The sequence below is a fragment of the Agelaius tricolor genome, unplaced genomic scaffold (genome assembly GCF_023055355.1).
Source record: "Agelaius tricolor isolate 1412-34295 unplaced genomic scaffold, bAgeTri1.0.p SCAF_6, whole genome shotgun sequence".
Classification (NCBI taxonomy): domain Eukaryota; kingdom Metazoa; phylum Chordata; class Aves; order Passeriformes; family Icteridae; genus Agelaius; species Agelaius tricolor.
The window spans coordinates 39,749,136-39,772,576 of NW_027269266.1; the positions used below are offsets into that span (position 1 = coordinate 39,749,136).

A 23,441-nucleotide genomic window follows, 5' to 3' on the forward strand; every position below is an offset into this window, starting at 1 on the left:
TTAGAGCACTAATGAGTCCAACAGTGACTGACACTACTATGTATTATTCTTTCAACATTCTCTCCTTTAAGTAGGGATATGCACACACACAGAGAACACACTTCCAAGATGGCAATATATGAAGACAAATCAATAATGAAGTGATATTTGACCAAGGGCAGTATTTTATGGAGATTTCTGTCTGCTACCTGTCACATCCTGGTGGAGACTTCACAGATTGACTAGAGAAGATGTGACCTTTGCTTGGTCTTTCTGCTACTTGCTTTTACAACATCCACAAATGACTCATATATATTTATTTGACAGCTTGGTTCTCATGAAATATAATGAGAGACTTGCAGCAAATTCAGTCACCTAACATAATGTCCCCATAACACACAGTCTCAGAGTCTGGAATTACCATGCAACAGAGTTTAAAGAAAACCACATCCCACTGAATTGATGAGAGTCAGCCAGGTCTAAATCACAGTTCTATCTCAAAATACTATCATCTGTAATCCAAATTCTCTACAATTTGCAGCCACTGAATTTTAGCAATCCCAAACACAAACACCCCTGAAAAAGGTTGTTGAATAGAAAACTTATATTCGGTTGAAATATATCACAACCCTCTCCTTCACCTCAGCAACTAGAGCTTGCCCTCTGAACTACTTTACTAGCAGGTCATAAAATGCATGAAGGAAGCAGTAAACCCTCACAGAGTCACACACCCTAACACACACTAACTTCCACTGATCCTAAGCTTTATTATCACTTCCCTCTTATGATGTACCAGTGATGAATTGGACCCTTATTGAGACGTGAAGTTGGTTTACGTTCCCCTGACTTGCACCTCCCGACTCTTCCCCTCTCTTCTCCAACAACTGCTGTTATTGAATATTATGTTCCATCTAGGAGAAGCACCTTTATACATCTGTAGATCTTTGGAGCTCTCTTCTGCTGCCAAGAATTACAGACCATATACAGAAAAGCACTCAGCTATGAGAAAACCAGCATGACCCCGACTTTTTATGCCAGACCCGATGTTAGTTAGGATTTCACCTGGAGATAAAATGCTTTCAGGGACTGAAATATTTATGAAACAAACAACAAAGGCACAGGGAGTGACCCTTGGACTACAGCACAAATGCTGACACTGAGAAGGAGACAAGGACTGGATGACAAACCAGGAGATGGCCTAACACCTCCAGGCATGAATATCAAGCAAACTATTCAGGTAATCAGACCACAAAACAGACAGCAAGGACTGCAAATAGAAGTAGCTCAAATTACAAGACTACTCTAGCTTCAATTAGAGTAGCTGTAGAGTAGTTCAGCTACTTTCAAGTACTGCTGCTTGTTCAATTTAACAATGAGAGTACAGAAATTAGGAGTATCATTCAAGTCGTGTCTTAAGCCAATTACAGAGACAAAAGGAGTCTGTTATCTCAGCCCAAACTATTTGGCCTCAGCGTTAAAAGCCAGGGATATTATCTATGCAGGTAAACTCTAATGTTCCTCATAGGTGAATATAGTCCCATATTTAACAATAACAGCCTGTAGTGCTAAGTTAGGAGTCTTCAGGGAGTTGACCAGGACATAAATAAAAAGGACTAAATGTCAATGCAAGCAAAATGGCCATTGGAGTTCTTTCAAATTCATTTTTACTGCTTACTAGAAACCAAGGTTACTTTAACACACAATGCAAAACCTCAGAGGAAAGACGTGCAACTCTACTAAAAATTCTATTCTAACTGCACTATTCTGTATATAGTAGTTATTGAACTAAATAGTTAAATCACTGAACTATCTTCACTATTACTTCTCTCTGCCCTCATTTTTTATTTTTGAACACGAAATATAAGGTTTAGATAGGATTCATAAACCGTCTTAATAAAAAGATGTCACCAACCTACAAGTTTTCAACAGAAATATGTTGCTGAAAATTAATTAGAACAGTCACATGTCATGATTTATTGAGACAGAACATCAGTTTTACTACAACCACTCTGCTGCCAACAAGCAAGAAACAATCTAGAGAGGAAATGAAGTGGAGGGATGAAGGAGCAGACAAGTGGAACAGTTTGGCAATGGCATGTGCCAAAAGGTTTTCATTAAATCTACCTAAAACTAAATAAACAGAAGTCTGAAGAATCATTTGACACTGCAGTCTAAAAAAGCATTTTAATAGCTAGACTTCCAACCACTATTCAGAGCAAAACACTCTTCTGTACCAGATTATATGTACATTAGGCTAATTATTAGGTTAGTGAAAATTGAGGGCTTTTGCTACTTCCCACCAATTTCAGAGGTATTTAATTCTGTTCAAGTTACTGATATGAAATTCTAAAGAATGTGACACTCCCCTGGAAACTAAAACCCTTTCAAAAACTATATTTAATCTTATTTACATTTTCTATAATCTCCATGGATGAAGACTTAGGAAATCAGCACAGACATCCTCTTATCATTGCCTCCATTCTATGTGAACAATTCCATTTCAAAACTACGTTACTGAAGAAAATACATGAAGTAGATTTGGTATTTCTCAATGTATGATCAGTTAACTAAAATGAAGGGGGAAAAACAAAGTTAAACTTAAGATATTAGTCCAACTTATATCTCCAAATTCCAATCACTTAATTTAGGCTGAAATACGTTTACAACACAGTCCACAGCAATGGTGCAAAATAAACAGCAACCATTCCTCAAAAATCTCAATGAAGTGTTACATCACATATTTGGGCAGTATAGTTTAAAAGGCAGCCCTTAAAAAGCACAAGTGAAATCAGTTGTAAATGCTCTCTCTCCCTCCTCAAGGAAGAATTACTGGCTTGCTCTTTAAAAACCCAGTTCAGCTGAACCAGCCTCCCCGTATCTGATGTCAGGCAGAGCTCCTGCTCTGTCACCTTCCCTGCACTGTCCCCATCACTGCCCAGCAGCAGCACCCAGCAACACATCCCACTAGAGCACCAATCCAGGAATGAGAGCTGGATTCAGAATAACACAGCCAGGTCAGTCTTTGGGTAGAAGGGAAACTTTGCAGAGTCATGCATACAGCAGAGGAAAAAAAAAAAACCAAAAACAAAAAACCAACAACAAAATTCCTCTGTCCTCTGCAACTACAAACATCACATGGAAACCACTGCATTGTCAGTATTTTCAGCTGTAGGTCTGTGTGGATACTTGGCCCCAGGCTGTAATTTGGTACAGGCTGACTAAGAAGCCACAGGTCTCATACCCTGTGGTGAACCTGTGAGCTGGAAAGCTCCTGGCTCAGGTATAAGTGAGTGAAGGTGCCTTGGGAAAATATTTCTAAAGGTGGTTTCAAAGCCCAAAAATGGAAGGAATCAAAGCACATAACAAGATAATAGCTAAAATGAAGACACCCATCTGGTATACACTATTGCCAAGCAGCCAACAACTTCACTGCATAAATATTCCTATCAGGATGGATCCAACTGGAGCTCTCCCTGAACTGCAGCTGAAGTGCCAGGTGACTCTCCCCTTGAGCAGGGATGCCTCTCAAGGTTTAAGATTCCTTACTTGACCAAGAGATCCTTCCTTACACAAAGCAGAGAGAATGATAGCATGCTGAGTTAACTCTAATGAAACATTGCCAAGTCACTTAGCTGCCTAATATTATTATAGATATTGTACAGATAATTCCATTACAGATCAATTTTTGTCCAAGTCTGAGACTAAGATTGGATCCAGCTCCACATATTCTCCATAAGGAGTTAAGAAAGCAAGGTTCTCTCTGAATGCTGTGACATAACATGAGGGTCCTCATTTCTCTTTGCATCTCTGGTCTACATGTGAATCATTCCAACTTGATACTATTTCAACTTTCCTGTGTATATTTCTTCCATTCAGTAATTAATAAGATGAACTTTGCCACCAAGCTTATTGAACCTTGTCAAACTATTGCCAAACGTTTTTTAATTCCATCAAATTCATTTAACTCTGTCAATTTATTATTTTGCCTCAGTTAAGCATATTGCTGCTTCTCTCTTTTGAATGAGGTGCATATTCTACTCATCCACAACAAGGTCACATGCATTTGTGATTGTACACAGCAGTCCTGACTCGACAGCAGAGAGAAACTCACTTGCTGCCCCATTACCAACTTTCAACTACTCAAAACTCCTGGCAAGAAGGCTTTTACTCAATTATGTGCAACTACTTTTTCCCAGGGTGAAAACAGAACCTGCCCCACAATAACAACTACTTCACTAAGAATCTTAGTCAAAAAACCTGATAGTAAGAACAATTTACATCACTCAGTCCTGCCAAAATAATTTCTGCTGTTCTCACATTTTAAAATTACAAAACTCCTTTTTTCAGGAGCCTCCTACATTACACTACATATGTTTCTGTCAAATCTCTTGTTGCATCTTACTGAATGACTGAGAAGAGTCATAGTGGCTGATCAGCTAGCAGGTACTTTCAAATAAAATTTGATGCCATTCGTAATACAAAAGCAATCAGTCTGTTCTGCAAAGGTCAAACTCACTAGTAACTTTTTTAAAGCTTAACAATTTCTGCTGTCATTCCTATGGTTACGATCACGCTACTATTAAAAACAATTTGGGAATTTCTGATCTAATCCACCCTCCCACACAAAAATAACTCCTTTGTCATAACTGAAACTATGAACTTTTGAGCTATGAACAGCTATGAACCAACAGCTTCAAAAGGAAAGTTTAAATTCTTCCCTTTTGAAATAAAATAGTACATGGGTATTGAAGAAATTAGGCCACTAATGACAATATTATAGCAAAATCAAATTATTTTAAACATGCTGACAATGTCTCTGCTTATCAATGGCATAAAGCAGAATGAACGGCCTGGAAAAGATAAAACTATGGAACAATGAACTAACTTAATGAGACAAATAAAACATCTCTTAGAGTCTGCTTCTAGTTCAGCTTCAGGTGTTTATAGTCTCTCAGGTCAGGCTTGTGCTCTCCCCCTTAGGTAAAAACCTTGCTTAAATATAGCAAAACAGCAGGCATTTTTCCTCATGACAGGAAGTAACATCAAGTTGTGAGATATCTATTAGACTTGAAGTTTAATGGTTCTAGTAACAGCTGAAACCCCAAATATTACTTTTAGTGCCTGAACATTTAGGTTACATTTCAAACTTTTTCATGAAACTCCACAATTATAATAATGAAATGCTACAGGGAGATTTGGAAGAAGGAAAATTACTATAGCATAACCATTTCCTCAACTAGCAGACATAAGCTGTATGTTTTCCTTCAGTTACCAGAAGTCCACAGCTTTAAAAAAAAGCAGCAAGTAAAATTACTCAACCACACTAAGTTCTCTTCAGTAATGACCTAGAATTTATTCCAATGTCTTTCCTGCAAGTGTAGTTTAAAGACTTCTTCCATCTAGCTTTTTCCTTGTCCCTAATTACTATTAAAAAATCAATGGTGTGTTAAGTACTTCTCTACTTCTCCACTTGTCTGTAGCCTTTTTTTAGTTTATCAAATGTTATCAACTGTTTGCAAACAGTCTTAATAGATGTTGCTCCTTAGCTGATAGTTTCTCTTACCTGACACCACAAATAGACAACATATGATTTATTTCCACTTCTTCCTTCCCCCAAAAAAATAACTCCTCTTGCTCACTGTATCTGTGATATCCAGATTACAATCAGAAATGCTCAAGCAAAAAAAGGGTAGGGTAAAAAAAAAAAAAAGAGAGTAGGGAGAAGTCCAAAAAGAAACATCCCAACTGAAAATTCGAACTACAGAGAGATGCATTTTTTTTAACAACCATTTCAAAAACTTACTATTTCTCAAAATAAAACATTGTAAAGCAGCATTCATTCACTTTATGGATCAAAAGCTGTTAAGTCTCTTCCCTAGCAGAAATTTGACATTTGAAGGTCATCCCAGCTCTGCAGTGCTCTTGGGTACCCTACTACCTGCCTTCACCCCCACTCCTCAGTACTCACACTGGTCCTGCACTGCAGCATTTGACAAGGTACCTTTCTCTGCTTTTCATTTCATTTGGAGCACTGAGAGGCAGACAGCATGACAAAAGAACAGTGTAAAAAGAAAAAAAAAACAAAACACACACAAAAAAAATAAAACACAAACAAACATCAAAAACCCTACAAATTAGTTGGAGGAAAAACTTAACAGCAGACTAAAACACCAGCAACAATTTTAGGCATATTCTTAAACTCCTCTAAGAGTAAACCTCATGCTTGCTGTTAGAACTGCAGTAGCCAGCTTGCCTCCAATGCAGTCTCTGAAAGAATGAAAAAGCAGATAACAACACACAAAAAGAACAAAAAGAACAGCACACACAAAAAGAATTTCAGGAAAAAATTCTATAGCAGGGATTTCAAGAAGCTGAACATTTTCCTGTGAAGGAAAAGAGAAAAGGTAGTTTGATTTTTTCCTTCAGCAGTATAACCATGACACAATTCAAGTGAACATTTGAACCCACTGTTGGCACGTGTACGGAAAGGAGGTACAAGGGGAGTGCATTAACCAATTCACAAGTGTAAAATACTCCTTTAAACAGAAGAGATCCATCCAAGAATCCAAGTACCTAACAGAAGACAATACCACTAACAAACCAGATTGTAAGCACAAAACAAACAGAGGTAATAAACAAATAGATAGCCAGAGCAGAAATCGTTTTCACATTTCCAGAACCAAGTTAATTTCATAATTCTATTCATTTTCTGTTAAAAAGCAGACAATTCAGCATTCTAATAATTAAATCCAATTGAGGGAATTATTCAATGAAAGACAAAACTCAACATGAGAGTTCAGAGTAGGTATTTTCAGTCTCTCAGACATCTGTTCCTGGTGTCCTGACACCATCACAAGTAAAAAAATATCTGTGAGAAACTGCACTATATTTTTGCCTATACCAGCTGCTTTCTCTATTACTAGAGACAATTCCACTAAGCATTCCAGTTCCCTCAGTTGAGACACCTATTCCTGCCTCTTGTGCTCAATCTGTTCAAGTGCCACTTTTGAAAAATCAATTTTTAGGCTCAAGGGGAATAAAACCTACAAAAAGCATCATGTCATTAGCCTCCTCTCTGGAACCTAAGGTCACAGCTCATCTACCTCTAATTTTTAGCACCTGTAATATTTTCATATCTGATCTCCTTTTTTTCAAATGTTTTCTTCTCAGTCCATCTCTTATAGCACTACTCCCCCCTATACCTGCTGTCACAGTATCAAAAAGCAAGATCAAATAAATGGGAAAGAGAGAGATCCTCAGAAGATGGAAAGGAGGGCAGACGGACTCATATCATTTATCTGATCCTGCAGAAAAGCTCAATATTGCACTGCCAACCTGTTTGTTCAGCTCAAGGAGCAAGACTGCAGCTGGCAGCTGCTCAGCTCTTCTCCTCAAGGCTTTAATTCCTCCATTTAAAAACTAGCATAGAGAAAAGATAAGAACCTAAGTGATGAGCAGTTGTAAGCTGCTCCAGTCTGCTTAGACAGCCCAGCTACTTTCTGCAGCTCATCTCTCAACTCAGGGATTCCCACTAGAAACCCCATGCCCAAGGAGCAGCCACCTAAGCTGCTCCCACCATTTTTCACAGTCATCTGACCCCTCTAAAAAAGGTCAAAGCCCAGGGAGACACTTCCAATACTTCTCCCTCACAGAAGGAGCACAGTGTGCTACAGGAAACCCTGAGATACATTTGAATAATCTGCCAGCCTTTTGGTTCAGAGCACAGCAAAATTACGGGATCTGTCACAGGATTTCCTTTGGCCAACACATTTAAACACTCAATGAAGCAAGCCATGCCATGCCTGCCATCTATCCTTTGGGCCCAGCAGCTGTGAATCAGCTCAGAACAGCTGAAAGCTCTCAGCAGTGAGCTCAGAGGCACAGATGAACCCCAGGCCATGCAGTGCTGAGCGCACCAGAGCAGCCAGCACAAACCACCACAGCAAAATGCTCCTGAGCGTGGGGAATGTGGGCATCACCAGCCCACACCCCCTAAGCAGCACGGGGTACGGGCATAAAGGCTGGGAAAACGCTGGAAAGCTGCAGAACCAAATTAGCAGTTTGAGCCCCTGACCCCCTGGCAAGGACAGAGCAGCTGAACGTGGCTGTCACAACCCACAGCTTATCAACTGCTCACTGCAACCCATTCTCACATTTGTGAGCTCTGCTTTAAGATACTGGCTGTTCTCACAGCTTCCTATAACTATCAACTCTAAATTAGTATCTTAATTAGAAAAGAAGGATAAGTGTACCAGTGCTTTTCCCAGCATAATTACATTTTCACTAGGGTTTTTACTATCAACATGTAACAACTGGAGGGAAAACTGGCAGTCCTGTTAGCAAGATATTTAATGACAGAAGAAAAACAAGAAATTAGAAGTTTCTGGTGTTCCAGTCTCTGGATGTGTTTTTCTCATCCAGGAGCACAGACCCAGCTAGACAGAACTACTCCCAGATCAGGTGCCCCAGCCTTCACTTCTAGGGAAAATTATCAATTTTCCGCTAACCAGTGCAATTTGGGACTTGGGAGGAGAAAAGATAATTCTGAAATAAGCCTCAATAGCATGTTTGGATTAAAGTCGCCTCCCAGAGAGAAAAGAAGGAACAGAAAAGAAAAATATGAACTACACATTTTATCAGCAGCCTCCAGATCCCTTGTACTATCTCCCTGATGATGACTTCACTTGGCATAGTAAACTGCATTCCATACTGGGTGTGGAACAATTGCAGATATACTGCACGATGCCTGGTAAGTATTAAATGTATGCACATACTTAACTGGACAGGACTTGCATCAGCATCAAATATAAATGTAGTTTTTACAAACAGAATATGGAATCACAGACATGACTTAGGATGTTCAAAATAGCTTGAAAAAACAAAAGAGAACAGAGGTACCAGCAACAGAAGGGTAGACAGGGAAGTACAGCATGATTACACAGCTAATTTTTTAAAAATTGAATTTTACATAGTGATCTACAAAAGGAAGTAATTGTATTAATAAAGATTGTAAATCTATGTAAGATTATTCTTCTTTTTTTTTCTTAGTACATGCTATGTTAAGAACTGGTAAGCACTTCATTTATGTTTTTTAAATGACAGAAAAAGTTTCAAATATATTCAAGACTACTCCTAGTTTGTTTTTAGATCCATTCGATTTCAAGTTGACATCTTTTCAATATTCAGAAGCTACTTTGTTGAAGTCAACGTTTTAAGAACAAGATCCTGTTAAAGAAAGATACTGACCGTACTGTATTACAATAATGCAATGCAATGAGGTTCAAAGCATAACCACATCCTATCCATGGATATTATTGCATAAATTTTCAATTAGCTGCCTTGAGTCAGCAGAGTTCTACTGAGGTTGTATCACAGTTCACCGACTTCTCTGCCAGACCTTCAGAGTTCATCCTTGTTTTGCAATGCCCTATCCTCAGCAAGAATCATTGCCAGGAGATAGAAACTCTTCACTGTTACTTTCTAGACTGCAGCTAAAAACATCAAGGAATAAAAAACCTCAAGAAATAATAACCTTCCTGTAAACTAAAAAATTAATGTTTAGATCTGAAAACCATCTTGCAATCAATCAATGAGAGTCATTTTTAGACCTCACCATTACACCAGGAAAAGAAAAACACAATATATTTATAACCTAGCAATCATTTAATGAGGAAAGATGTGGTCAGTTAGAGATCCAGCATCTCTTACTCTAACCTCAGGAATGTTATGCATCACATCTGATGCTTCAAATTTTGTGAGGTACCTGTGGTGTTTTCAGATGAAAGATAAAAACTTTAAAAAAAAAAAACTTTGGCTTTCTTAAGAAAACACTATCACCCCAAAACATGGTGTTAAAAGTTTAAACAATAGAACAGTTGTGCTACAAACCAGTTTTAGTAAGTATTTTATTGAGTAATGCACTGCAATACCAACAAAAACGTAAGCTCGTGGGTGCAAGTTTTTTTTCTTTTACCATTTCTAACAAAACAGAACGTGAAATAGTTTGAAACACCTTTTATTAGAAGAGTGCTTATCTTCATCAATCTAGCAGCAGAGTTATAATACCTATACAAAGCTCCTGTATTCAGGAATCTGGCTTTCTGATACCTGCCTCACATTCATTTAGCTATTTTTGGCTTGTGGACATACCTACATTACTCATGTAATTTATGTGCAAGATATTCATAGTAATAAAATCTGATTACCACCAGCAAAAGGGAAACCAGCAAAAGGGAAAAATTTTAGAGGTCATTTCCAGGAGAAAAAGATACAAACCTGATGCCAGGAGACACCAGTCCTCAAGCCAATTCTTCATTCCTCCATTCCACTCTGTACTTCTTATATAATTAATTCAGGGCATATTCTCTATAGCTGTTCTAGACACAAAGTATTATCATATATTCTAAGTGAATACATGAAATACCAGATAATTTCTAGCAGGCAAACTGCTTCTGAATACATCTATTTCAACAATAATTTTTGTGCAAGTTGATGGAATAAAACATCTGGTTTTAAATTTGTTCTGTTTTTTACTGCGCTGGTTATAGGAGCTGTTATTTTCACTTTCAAAATGCAGATAATTTATCATCTAGATTCTCAAACTTGAACCACATGAATGTTGGCATTTCTCCCAACTGTAAGTTACATTGAAAATATTATTTCACTTGCAAAACCTGTTGAACAAGAAATATTAATTTCACTGCCATATACAAGGGGCTGAGAACTCACCTATGTTATATTAATGCCATTTTTATGTACTGCATATACTTCTTATATTTAGGGAGAGAAACACAGAGAAGAAAAAAAAAAAGCAAAGGCAAGATAAGGTCTTACTTTGGGAATTTCTTAAGTCCTCAATTTTATGTCTTCCCTTCTGTTCATTCTTCCTAGCATTTGAAATTTTTCTTTTTATCCACAATCTAAAAAGTTCTCAGTTGGGAAGAATGAACATATTTGATGCAGCATTTTCTTTACACATCATATGGGAGAAAATACAATATACAAAGTAAGAATCTTGATAACAAGATCAGCATGCTAGTTTCCTTCCAGCTCTTCTGCAACCAGCTTGTTCAAACAAAGCTTTGCAGAAATCAGACCTTTCTTACATCATCTCAGAATAGTTGGAACTTTTCAACCTTCTCTGCCAATACTTCACAATCCAATAGTGTTTCCCTTGCCTTTACTCCTAGGACTATTAATTCATTGACTGAAATGAGAAGTTTAAGTTTCCATGTTTGGTCTTTATCCTGCTGCTGATATGCAGCAATTTAAATACAAGTATCTAGTCAACACTGTCTCTTACAAACATTATACATAGAGTCCACAGAACCCGTAAGAGGGCGGTTTCATCAACATATTGCAAGATATGCATAGCATTAGCCTTGATCTTTCTGAAGAAAGAGTATTTAAATTCGTGAGCAAACATAATTTTTGAAGACCTTTATATGTTAGGCTGCTGCTTTGTACACATATATATAGATATTTCTAGAAATACTGTTCCACAAAAATCCAGATCATCAAAAATGTGTTCCAATCAAAAATGCAAAAACAATACTTATAACCTTTAGCAAGAAAATAATCATCACAAAAGCCTGAATTCCCATATAATCAATACTGTGTTTAAAAGGGCAAAGGTAAGTCTGGCACATTAATATATATCCAGGTGGATACTGTCAGTAGTTTCCTCTGACTGCTATTCACATCAGTCCTCTACTTACCTGAAATCAGCTCTGCTACAGAAGGGGCAAAGGGAAGAAAGCAAAACCAGAAAAATCCTCACTACACATTCTGCAATTTAAAAAACACTACTTTCCTCACTACTTCTTGTGTGCCACTCTTAATGGCAGTATTAAAATGTATAAATAAGAGCAAATTCTCTCACTTGGGTTTTCAAGACTTCATTCTGAATTCATGTTATACAACTTCCAGATTTTTTTTTTTTAAGAAGTAAGCATCTAGCCTTGTGCTGTTCTCAGTTGAGCATCTACTTCTGTCTCACCCCTGTTTCTTCCCTTACACAGAATCACAGAATGGTTTGGGTTGGAAGGGACCTTGAAGATCATCCAGTTCCAACCCCCCTGCCATTGTGGGGGACACCTTTCACTAGAGCAAGTTGCTCAAAGCCCCATCAACCTGGCCTTGAACACTTCCAGGGATGGGGCATCCACAACTTCTCTGGGCAACCTGTGCCAGTGCCTTGTCACTCTCACAGTAAAGAATTTCTTCCCAACATCTCATCTAAACCTATTCTCAGTGTGAAACTAATTCCTCTCATCCTGTCACTACAGTGTGCTTTGCCTTCATCAGTCCATCCTCCAGGTGCTTTAACCCCTTTCCTAAAACTCTCCAGCCATTCTACTCTTTTCTTTCTTCCCTTGTTCTATTGCCAAACAATCGCTTCCTTCTACTTGCATAATAAAAATAGGATGAATTTCATACACTAACACAATGTAAAACAAAGCTCACTAAGCTGGTAAGATAAAACAGGAGAAAAGCAGAGAAGCGAAGAAAGTAGAGACAAAATCCACACTACACTTTATGACGTGGAAGGCAAACGTTTCAGCTAAAAAACAACCAAAATAAAAACACCAAAACCAAATGAACCAACCAACCAAAAATGCCAAATACTTGATGTTTGCAGCAGTAAATAACCTGTTTTGCTCCTCCACTGTGCTGGTTTGGGCTGGGATAAAGTTAATTTGTCTACACCTTGGGACCTTCTTCATGATTAAGTTCATTATTTCCCTCATATCACCATGATAAAAGCACTACACAGAAACTTGACACAACTCCAAATAATGGCAACAGACAAGAAAATGGCCTTTTCCTCTCTTCTTCCCTCCTCTTTTTTTTTTTTCATTTAATAAATTCAAGCACACAAATAGCAGAATGCCTGGTCTTGCCTGCATTTGCTTAAACAAGTCTCCTTTTACTAGGAAGATTTTCTCCATATTCCAAGGCTGGAAAAACACACACACCTTTCTCCAGCTGAGGTTAAACACACTACTCTGACTGCAGCGTGCAGATTTTCTCACAGTGTGTGTGCTCTACCTCAATGAAAGATGTAGCAAACAACATAGCTGTAAGTGGAGTGTGGTTCACAACTCTATATGTAAGATAAACACTGAAGCTTTATCAACACACAGCCCCACCTTACATTTATGTACTTCCTGCCTCACCACTATTCTTGACTGTGCTCCAAGTCCATTCTCAAGCAAATCAAATAAACATCAACCTATTTTATAAAAAATCTTGTAAACCAGACTAGAGGCACACTATACAAGGCACAGCTCTTAACCCCTGAAAGAGCAGGGGGTTATACAAGGAACAGATAACCCCTGAAAGGCTGTGCAGTTGAAAAAAGCCATTTCCTCAGTCACTGAGAAATATGTACTTCATACATGAACTTGTAGTAGTAACTTACTCAAAACCACAATAAAAATAGTAATTTAGGGATTTCAACTTAGAACTGACAGCCTAAGATCTTTTTAGTCAAGTACTTCTTCAGACACCTACAAATGCAGATACCCAACAGCAACCACATTTAGCCTGCATGAATGTCCCAAACAAGCATCAAGCATTTAGCAATTACTACTACACATCAGTGTATCCCTGTCTTTTATTTTGAAGACTCATACTCCACATTTCACTGCAATTTTAACAAAAAAACGCCACCAACAAAACTGTTAGGTTACTCCACGCATATAGTGAATGACAAAAAAAGGTTAAGGTTCATCAATACTTGGTGCATTCAGCTCCTCTTCATCAAAAACAATGGGCAAGCACGCAAACCACAGAAAATTACACATTAAATGCACTGAAAAACAGTTAAAAGATGGGAGTTAGCCTCAAAATATAACTAAATGAGGTTATTTGAGTGAATGTGTTTCTAATAGGGTATTCTGGCAATCAGTACTTGGCTTTGGAGTGCTTAGCAATGACCTACATGGGAGGAAAAATTTCCATAAAGATTGCTGATGATATGAAAATAGGCTATCATCAGCCAACATCAAGCTTTCCAATACTGTCAAAATAAAATTATATATCTAGTGACAAAAAAGTCATAATTACAAGATACAGGATTCACCTGGAAAAGAAATTACTCATAAAAATTCAGGGTAAGGAAAACCTACTGATTATTTTGGTCAAATAATTCCTCCAACTAATAATAACTTTCCTCAACTATATTTTAAAATTATTGTCTTCCTAAACAAGTAATTAACTGCTATTTTTCCCCCCTCAAAAAACAGGGCCTGCACGCACCTTGAGAAAGCCCAAGAAAGATCACTGGGGATATGCAAAAACATGCTAACTGTGGAGAGAGCAGTCTGCAGGTTGACAGCTCCCACAGCAATCCTCCCCAGCACCTTCCCAGACAAACAAAAAAGGGGTAGTGAAGTGCTACCCTTCATTCTGACACTTCTGGCACTCACTTGGGTAGTACTATACCATATGTTCCTGGATCAAGTAGTATACTGGATACTAGGAGAAAATGGCATAACAAGCACCAGGATGCTGCAGCTTGAGCAAATAAAGAGAAAATAACAAGAGTGTGGGTATGGAGATATCTGTCAGGAGAACCCAAGCAGCACCAGGGAACATGAGGTCTCAGTGTTGCCTGTAATCAGACTAACAATAAAACTTAAAAGGCAAAACTAACAACCTAATTTTTAAAAAATAACCAAGAAAGATCAAAAAAGCTAATGGTCCTTGAACTTTTCAAGTGGGAATAAATATTGAGTTGGAGCAAACAGAATGCATTATTCTTGTATTTGATCCCAAGTGCAACTACAACTGAAGGCGTACACAGTTCTGGTGTCCCATGTAAATAAAAACTTTGAAACACTGAATAACCTTCAGGACTATCATAAATTACTGAAGTTACTGGGAGAGCTGACTTGTGACTGGGACTCTAACTGAGTGACTGGGAGAGCAGCAAGAAAACTCCATTGGTCTACACACTCCAAACTCAGACAAAAGATAAGCACTTAGTCTGCCCAAAAATAATGAATGTAGAGCCCAAATGTGATACAAGGTACCTTCAGTCCAGCATCATGAGATTCAGTGAAGAGTTAAAGGCTGATAAAAAACTGCTTGTTGTACTTAGTGTGTAAGTAGTAATTAACTCTGGGCAAATTGTTCCCATGGCTATAATGAAGAATCCTCTATCACCAGAAGATAAATCCTCAGATCAATATCCAAAGAGAAACACAAGTCTAGATGCAACAGAAACCATGGCAAATACTATGGCTTGTGCTATACAACTGAGTAGTAAAGAATCTCCACCCTTCAGCTTTAAATTACCTACAAATTAAATGCTATCTTGGAAAGTGAAGTGCAGCAGCATTTAGACAGCATTTACAGCAACATTTTTATATGCAACAGTTAGGTACTAAGCAAACTTTGTCTCTCTGGATTGTGTTCCAAAAAGTAATCAAACATCTCAGGAAGATATCCACAAAAGCCTCCAAGATCTAAAGCACAATGTCAAGATACTTGTAAAAACAGTTGCATTAGTTTATTATATGGAAACAAACTGCATTTTTCAATGAACCAAGTTCATTACTTTTTTTTCATCATTCATTATAATACGTATTTAACAAATATAGTTGTACATTAAATAGCCATTGTCATGGCAATTTTTAGCAACTTTTTCACTTAGAAAGTTCAGTCTTTTAAATATATTATAAAGAACAAAGAGTATAAGGTGAATCTAAAGACCAAATAGATTCTTACTGAACAATTAGTTTCAAATATAAAATGACTGGGGAAAACTTTTGAATACTTATATACTCATAAAATTATTCCTGGCACATTACTTAGTTTAACCTACTGTCACTTCTCCTACATTAACAAAATCCATATTCATAAATTGGTGGGGCTTTATAAATGAGCCAGCAAGTGCATGTGTGCTCCCTCTAACCACACTTATCATTGCCTTGCTAAGCACAGAAATCACCGTTGAAAAAAGCTAGCAGCAAAATGAGCCAGTAATAACAAAACCCAGAGAAGGGCAAGTGCCTGTTTCAGTGCCAGTGCCAACTGCCACTTCTCTGCACTGCCTGAGAGCTAAGTGTGACATCTGGGTGAAAGGAAGACCACACTCTATTTTGACTGTCACTTCATTCCCTCTGGTAGGAGACTGCTGCTCAGCTCTGAAGAGCACTCGCAAATCCCAAATATACTGCCTGAGTGAAAATGCCCGAGTCTCATCTGTTTCAAACAGATTTTTCCTACATTATCATCAAGCATCTTCTGCATTAGGTTATTATCCATTATATGAATTTATCCTCTGCATAGGCATAAACAGCCCCAGCACCGTGTGATACAAGCAGCTAAGGAACAAAGAGCTTGGGTTACCTGCCTGGGGACAAGAGAAATGTCCATGGCAGCTCTCCAACCAGAATCCACACCCCCACAATGCAAACCAATTCCTTAACCACGAGGCCCTCCTTTTCAATTTTAGCCTGAGGTTCCAAGTTGTCTTCTACCAAATGTTCCCTGCAAGCACTACTGAAGGGAAGAGAATGATGGATTCCTCAGCCTCTCTCTTACCTTGTTAAAATTCCTTCTCTGATTTTGCTTTTGGAAATGCCTTCTCCATTCTCCCAACAGAGATGGTTTAGAGGCAACAGCAAAAGCTATCCAAACTAATCAACCAGCCTGTCATTAAACCAGTTAGGTTTAATCAGCCAGTAACTAAACAAAGAGAAGGTACACCTTAACTTAAATCTTCCTACAAAGAAACTAGGGATATACATTTTAAAAGATTTATTTATTTCTTTTTAATTTAATTTGTTTTTTAAGTGAGAATTAATGATCCTTAAGGGGGAAAAGTTCCAAGAGCAAAAAGCAAAAGAAGGAGAGGAAGAAAAAAGAAAGCCTACATTTCAATGTGATTATTTTTGCTATATAGATTTTAGGATTAAGAAAACAGATTAGTGCCTTAATCCAAAACAGAATTTACTAATAACTGACTTCTTGGCATTTTAAATGCCAAGTTTATTTAAGACTAATGACATACATCTTGATTTAAATATTGTAAAATATGCAGCTACTGAGTGTTTAGCACAGGAAACATCATTTGCTCCAGAGAACTAAAATAAGTTGGGTTTAAGTAGATTTCTTTCTTTTCACATTCCCTCCTCCTACAAAGAGAGCCTATAAATGAAGGGACAACACAGTCTCCAGTAAAATCTATTTTGCAAATAAAATTTTTAATAAAATGTTAGCACTATAGTATAAAAACACCTTGACAATTTTAAGGTTTACACAATTGCTAACAAATTATTAGCAAGGCTCCAAAATTCAAGCAGGAGATGCAGAACGACAGAAGAAACAGAATATATTGTATCTCCAGCTCCTTAAAAGGGAGTCTCCCTGTTCACAGACTCTGCAAATAAATCCTGGAGGGTGTTACAACACTACATAAAGCCCTGGATAGACATGCCACAGAATCACACTAAGATGAAAAAATACACAGTGGAGGAGCTGGTGTTAATCTAATTCCAGTAAGAACACAAAAAATTCCCATTTCAGCAAACTTCACAAACATTAAATTAATTGTGTGGCTATTTTCTCCTTCTCAGATACAGTCTACTGTTAGGCTATTTAATATGGCTAAAATGGCTTATTAGGAGTGTGGCTTATTTTTATACTAAAAAACCCCAGTTTATTTCTCTAGGACAGATTTCCCCCTCAGCAGCTATACAGGTCTACCACAGTCATATAGTTTGTTCAGTAACCATATACTGGTTTTTTTATACTGGAAAAATGCCCCAATTCATTGCTCGAACAACTTGACTGGTACCATTGAAGAATACTATATTAGTATTATATGTAGTATATACCATACTGAAGAATATTAAGAATACCAGGGGTGCTAACTACCCCAAAACTCCACAAGCAGATGTGTCAATCACAAAACTCTGTGAAAGACTAGTTAGCTGATTCAGAAAGAGGGAGAGAGAGGTTATTACTGTGTTTGAAGGTACCTTTGTCAATTCTTCTAGGAGGTCACAATATATTTCTCCGGAATATACATATATATTTTTAAAAATAATAATAATAAAAATGCTACAAACAGATTTTTGTGCTACAGCACAATACACTGTTGACACATTTTGTCAGCATACATAGAAAACCCTCCCATAAGAGTTGCAGTCAGAGTAGCACAAGGTCTGGGACCCAGTGAAATCAGCTCCTAAAGTGGCACTAAAACCTGATGGCTACCTCCTGCTTGGGACACTGGTAATAAAAAAGGGCTTTTCTCTTGTGGCAGGAGTCAGACTGCAACTGCTCTGTGCAACTACACAAGAAAAGATACTACACCACAGCATTGGAGAGCCTGATAAAGATCCTGAGTGCAAAAAATCCCCAGACTGCCCCAAAGTACACTTTTTGTTGACCTACAGGGAATGCAGCTAAACCCCAAAAGAAGTCTGGTGGTGCCCAAGCGCAAGAAGTCAGGCATGATTCATGCAGGCTGGTAGCACAATACATTTCCCAACTGAGAGAGGAAACAGAAGTAGGCCAAAATAATGTTTAAAAAAAACACCTGGGCTACAGAGCAACTTACACAAAGCAGTTCAGCTCAGAAAAGCAACAACATCCATCAGCCAGGGCTCCATTTATTGTTGTTACAAACCCAGATTTAAGTCCCAGCTCAAATGCAGATGACCCAGGACTTTATACATGCTTGCAGGATAAAACCCTACAAGTGCAAGTACTAAGTATTTTCAGGGAAAAAGCAGAGAGGGGGATGCAGACACCGTGAATTTCCCATTACCTTGGGCAAATGGGGGTTTTAAGATTTTTTACAACATTTTGCCAGTCTACTCAAAAGACAGGATAGTAACATCACAGGCAATAAGTATATCAATAATTTCAAATTAATTAATGAAAAATAGGTCTTGCATGACATAAGATGACACTACAGAGACATATTTGTCCATCAAATCCACATAACTCCTGCTTAAAATACAAGCTCTACCCTCCCATACACATGTAACAAGTAAATCCTAATAGAAATTATTTGTAACAGTACTTCAATTGAGAACACAATTACTTGTAATTTCATAGTAAAGACAGCCAGATGCCCTACTGTCTCAGACCAGACACAAGTGTTCTTATGTCAAAGAGTCTGTTTCAGATTAAGCTCCACTCCCTGTATCCATACCTGAATAAATCCACAGAAAGTCACAGACTCAAGTGGAGACATGGCAAGCGCCCAGGCCCCTTGACACCTTTCTCACACAACAAACTGCCTCAAAACAAAGAAACAAAAAAACCACTGTTTCCTTCTGTTTGTCATAAAGGTGAGGAATCACCTCACTAATTTCCAGATCAGGTTGTTCCTGATCTGCTTGAGCAGAACAAATGGATTTCTTTAGTAACAAACAATAAACACTTGGAAATTCTCAAAATAAGAAGTAATGCAGCTATCCAGATTGACTGATTTTGAGGCCTTCAATTACTTCAGTTAATGCTTATAAATGAAGTGTTATGCTTCAGTAATCATATTCAGTTCCCTCATCCACAATCAGACTATCTTGCATATGCCCGCTAAAGGAACATTTATTCAGAAGTGACACTACTTTATTATAATTCAAATTACAGTAATTGCTTCAGACTTGTAAAGGCTACTCTGCACACTAAGTGTTGGATAACCTAGGAAAGCCTTTCAACTTCAATACCACACGGCAAGAGCTAACATTAACTACATTTAAATTATTCAGGCTAATGGATAAGGAGCTTTAAAGAAGAACATTCCAAATCCACAATAAGTGAACTCTGTCAGTTTTCACTTTATTTTCCCATTTTATTTATATTCATGCCATCTGGTTGTATTGATCATGCAGTTGAACAATCTTGTGTTTTTTTCAAATGAAGTAAATGCAAAACTAATTTGTCTGCTAACAAACACGCTGAAAGTGCCAGCTACAAAGTCACTTACAGACTGTTACAGAATGAGCTCCAATTCACAGTAAACACATTCCATAACAAATGGAATAACAGAAGGCCAAACGGACAACCATGCTCAAAACCATGGATCACTATTCATTTATTGAACATTATATAATAAGATCAACTTCTGTGCGCCTCAAGTTTCAACTGATCTGTTTAGAACTTGTATCAGATTCCAAATCCCAAACCACAGCTACACGTATCAACAGAATAGACTAAGTGAGCAAACTAAAAAAGTTACTTATCCTAAAAGCTGTCTCATGATAAATCACTTTCTCAAAAAGCCAGACTTATAGAAAATAAAACCAGCAATTGACAAAGCACAATAAAGCAGTATAAAAAAAGATTGCTGGAAGTAAATTATCATTAATTTCCAAGTGCTGTGGTAGAACTGTTTAAGTGACATTTGTCTTTTTTCCATCATGCTTTCAGGTAAAATTTCTTGGGCATGCACAGATTATGCACACTATTTCCAGCTGTTAGCCTCATCAAATATTTAATGTTTCCAAATACAAAAAACAGGCAGCTTTAGACCCAAAGATTTATAAGCAATTACCTCTCTTTTGCAATTTCAGATTACAACCCTTAAAATCACACACATAAAAGAAGCTACTGTCTCTATAAAAAGAGATGGAAGTGTCAGGGGAAAAAAAGGGGGTAAGGGGGCTTTTAATTTTGAGTCATGGATTTCAGTCCTACATTTTAGGTATCCAAATGCATTTGTTTCTTAAACAAAACTACAGGAGTACCATATAAACCAACAAATAGATAAAAGTCTAATGTGCATCTAGAACAGAACTACAGTAACAAATGACAGCAAAAAAGGCCTTCTCTATGTCTCTGCTGAAGCAGTCAATGGAGATGCATGTCTCCAGTTCATACCAAGCTTTTTAATTTATAGCTGGTACACCTACGCATGGCCTCCAGTGTATGGAATTAGACCAGCTCCTGAAATTCTCCAGGAAGTACTGCTACAGTAGTCCTAGCACTGATTTAGCCACACACGATTCAGCACCAGAGCATCACTGGCATTTCTGCAACTCTGTCACTTACAAATGCTTTAAATTTACTGTCAGAACATCAAGATCCCGGCCATTCCCACATTCTTATTGCTTGTGATCACCTAATATAAGCAACAGCAGGTTTTAGTCTTTTTGTTTGTTTTCTTAAAGGTCTGTACAGAGCTTTATAACTAGTCCAATATTCGTTCTCTCTATAGCATCTTCTCTTTAAAATCACCACAGTGTTGCTTTATATTGAGAAGTTGCGTTTTGGACACACATCTTTGTCCATCCATTAAGACAACAAATTTAAACAACAAAAAGTGAAACATCACAGGAAATCTCTTTTGCTTTCAACAGATCCCAACACAGCCCTATTAACTCCACAGTCTGGCTCCAACTCTGTAAAAATTTTACACTACAACTGGACCAAAACCAGACCCTCCTCGGGACTTCCACAGATGCAAGTCAGCCTGTCCACACCCAGCAAATTGCAGGACCTGGGCCTGTCACCATATCAGCATAAATTAGGGCTTGTCAAACTTAGGACATAGCAACAGAAGTTATTTTATTGAACTCAAAGGAAACTGTTTCTGCTGTCCCACCTATTAGCGACAAAAACAATAGTAATAATCACAAGCATGACATTTTCCTCCCTTTATTTTGGGAGGCTCTCAGTTTTTCATTCTTGAGTTATCCAAGCTAACTTCACAGGAGATGGATACTAACGTGATAGGCAAAGGAGCTTAAAAGCGGAGCCCTGTCATACAGGGACAGCAGTATGTGCAGCCTCAGCCCTCCCCTGCCCCCGCCCGCACCTGCGGCGGCAGCGCCGGGGGACAGCGCTCCGACCCTGCGCCGGGCCACCTCCCCGCCCGCCCTAATGCCAAACTCGGCTGGGAAAATAAACAAGTCCAACAAAAGGAAGGAGAGCGGGCGCAGAGGGGAACGGAGCCCGGCCTCGGGACGCGGCGGCCGGTGAGGGTTGGGGTCGGCTCGGGCGGCAGCGCCGGTTGCCCGGGCACCATCTTGGGGGCTGCCGGGGGCGAGGACGCGGCCCCGCAGCGCCGCCGGGGGCCGGCCCGGCGCTTTACCTGCTCTGCCAGCCCTGCAGGAGGTTGGTGTATTTGCTGAGCGTCCCTTCCAACACCGGCTCCCGCCGCCTGCCGCCGCCGCCGGGCGCCTGCGCGCCCCCCGGGCTGGCCGCCGCCGAGCCGGGGCTGCTGCTGCCGCCGCCCCCGCCTCCATCCAGCCTGCCCGCGGCCGCCGCCCGGCCCGGGAGCCCGCGGCTGGCGGAGGAGGACGAGGGGGACGAGCCCGCCGACGTGGGGCGGCTGCTGCTGCGGCTGCTGCTGTTGCTGCCGCCGCCTTCGCCCGCCGCTTTCTCCATGGAGCCCCGCGGCGGAGGCTGCCCGTCCGCTCCGGCCCCGGCTGCCGCCCGTGCCCGGCAAAGCCCTGACTCACAGGCGGCGCGGAGAGGGGCGGCGCCCGGGGGAGAAGGGGCTGGGCCGCGGCGGGCGAGTGAACCGCCGCGCCGCCTCCTCCTCGCCAGGCGTTGCGGGGAGCTGGGCGGCGGTCGGTGCCCCGAGGCTCCGCGGGGTCCCGCCCGCCGCCCCCCCGGGCGCCCCGCCCGCCCGAGCCGGGGGCAGGGCGCCGCTGCGGCGGGGGCCGCGCAGGGGCGGGGGCCGCACACGCACACGCGGAGGCACAGGGCGAACGGGGAGAGGCACAGCACGCACACGGACTGCATGGTGCCCGCGGCCGGCAAACACACGCACACGCCGTGCGACACGGGGAGCGACCCCGAAGGACGCGGTGGCCGGGTATGGGGCGGGCGTGCAGACCCACGCGTGTGGCGGGGGCAGAGCGCACACCGAGACCGCCTCCGGCCCCAGCGGCCGCACCGCGCCCCCCGTGACGCGCCCGCCACATGACAGGCACTCACCCGAGCAGCGGCGGGACGTGCGCCGGGACAGCGGCGGACAGCGGGATGCCCAAGCCACACAGCGTGTGCCTGACGCTTGCACAAGCCGTGCCCCGACACCGCCGAGGAGGTGACTGTCGGTGGTACTGTACACCGGCAGCACAGTCGTGCCCGCACTCGTGAGCTGAGTGCTGTGCCCAGCACTCGGGAACACAATATTCTTGCTCAACCCACAGCAGGTAGTGTGTATGAACATACCACATGAGTCATGTCATTCATCCAGACTTTACAAAAACATACTACAAGTCCACACCTCCTAAAAGGAGAGGATGTAACCTCAAGATCACCATAACAAGCTAAGCAGATCCTGTACAGTCAGCCCAGACCCACGAATCACTTCTGTGGCCATCCTTGCTGTCTTAGACAAGTGCCTCAGTTATGTTACAATGTGTATCTTCCCAGCGTACCAGAGATGTAACTATTCTTCTTGTCAGTTTATAATTGTAGACCTGAAATGTAGAGGAGACTCGAGAGTCCTTGAAAAGTATAAACTGAGCCTTAGCTTTTGTGCT

General features: G+C 40.1%; 1 protein-coding gene across 2 annotated transcripts in view; it reads right to left on the bottom strand.

The window, feature by feature from the left end:
• The window catches only part of OSBPL10 (oxysterol binding protein like 10), a 113,335-nt gene extending 90,427 nt beyond the window's left edge, over positions 1-22,908 (bottom strand). Inside the window, exon 1 of one of the 2 annotated variants that reach the window (XM_071429428.1) lies at positions 22,891-22,908. Coding sequence is in view for 1 of the 2 variants with exons in the window: in XM_071429427.1 (XP_071285528.1) it covers positions 22,040-22,335 (296 nt within the window). In the remaining variant the exon portion in view is untranslated. Of the gene's footprint in view, positions 1-22,039; positions 22,479-22,890 lie in introns of those variants that run through there. The other variant, XM_071429427.1, reaches the window with a different exon arrangement.
• Between the last annotated feature and the right edge of the window lie 533 nt (positions 22,909-23,441).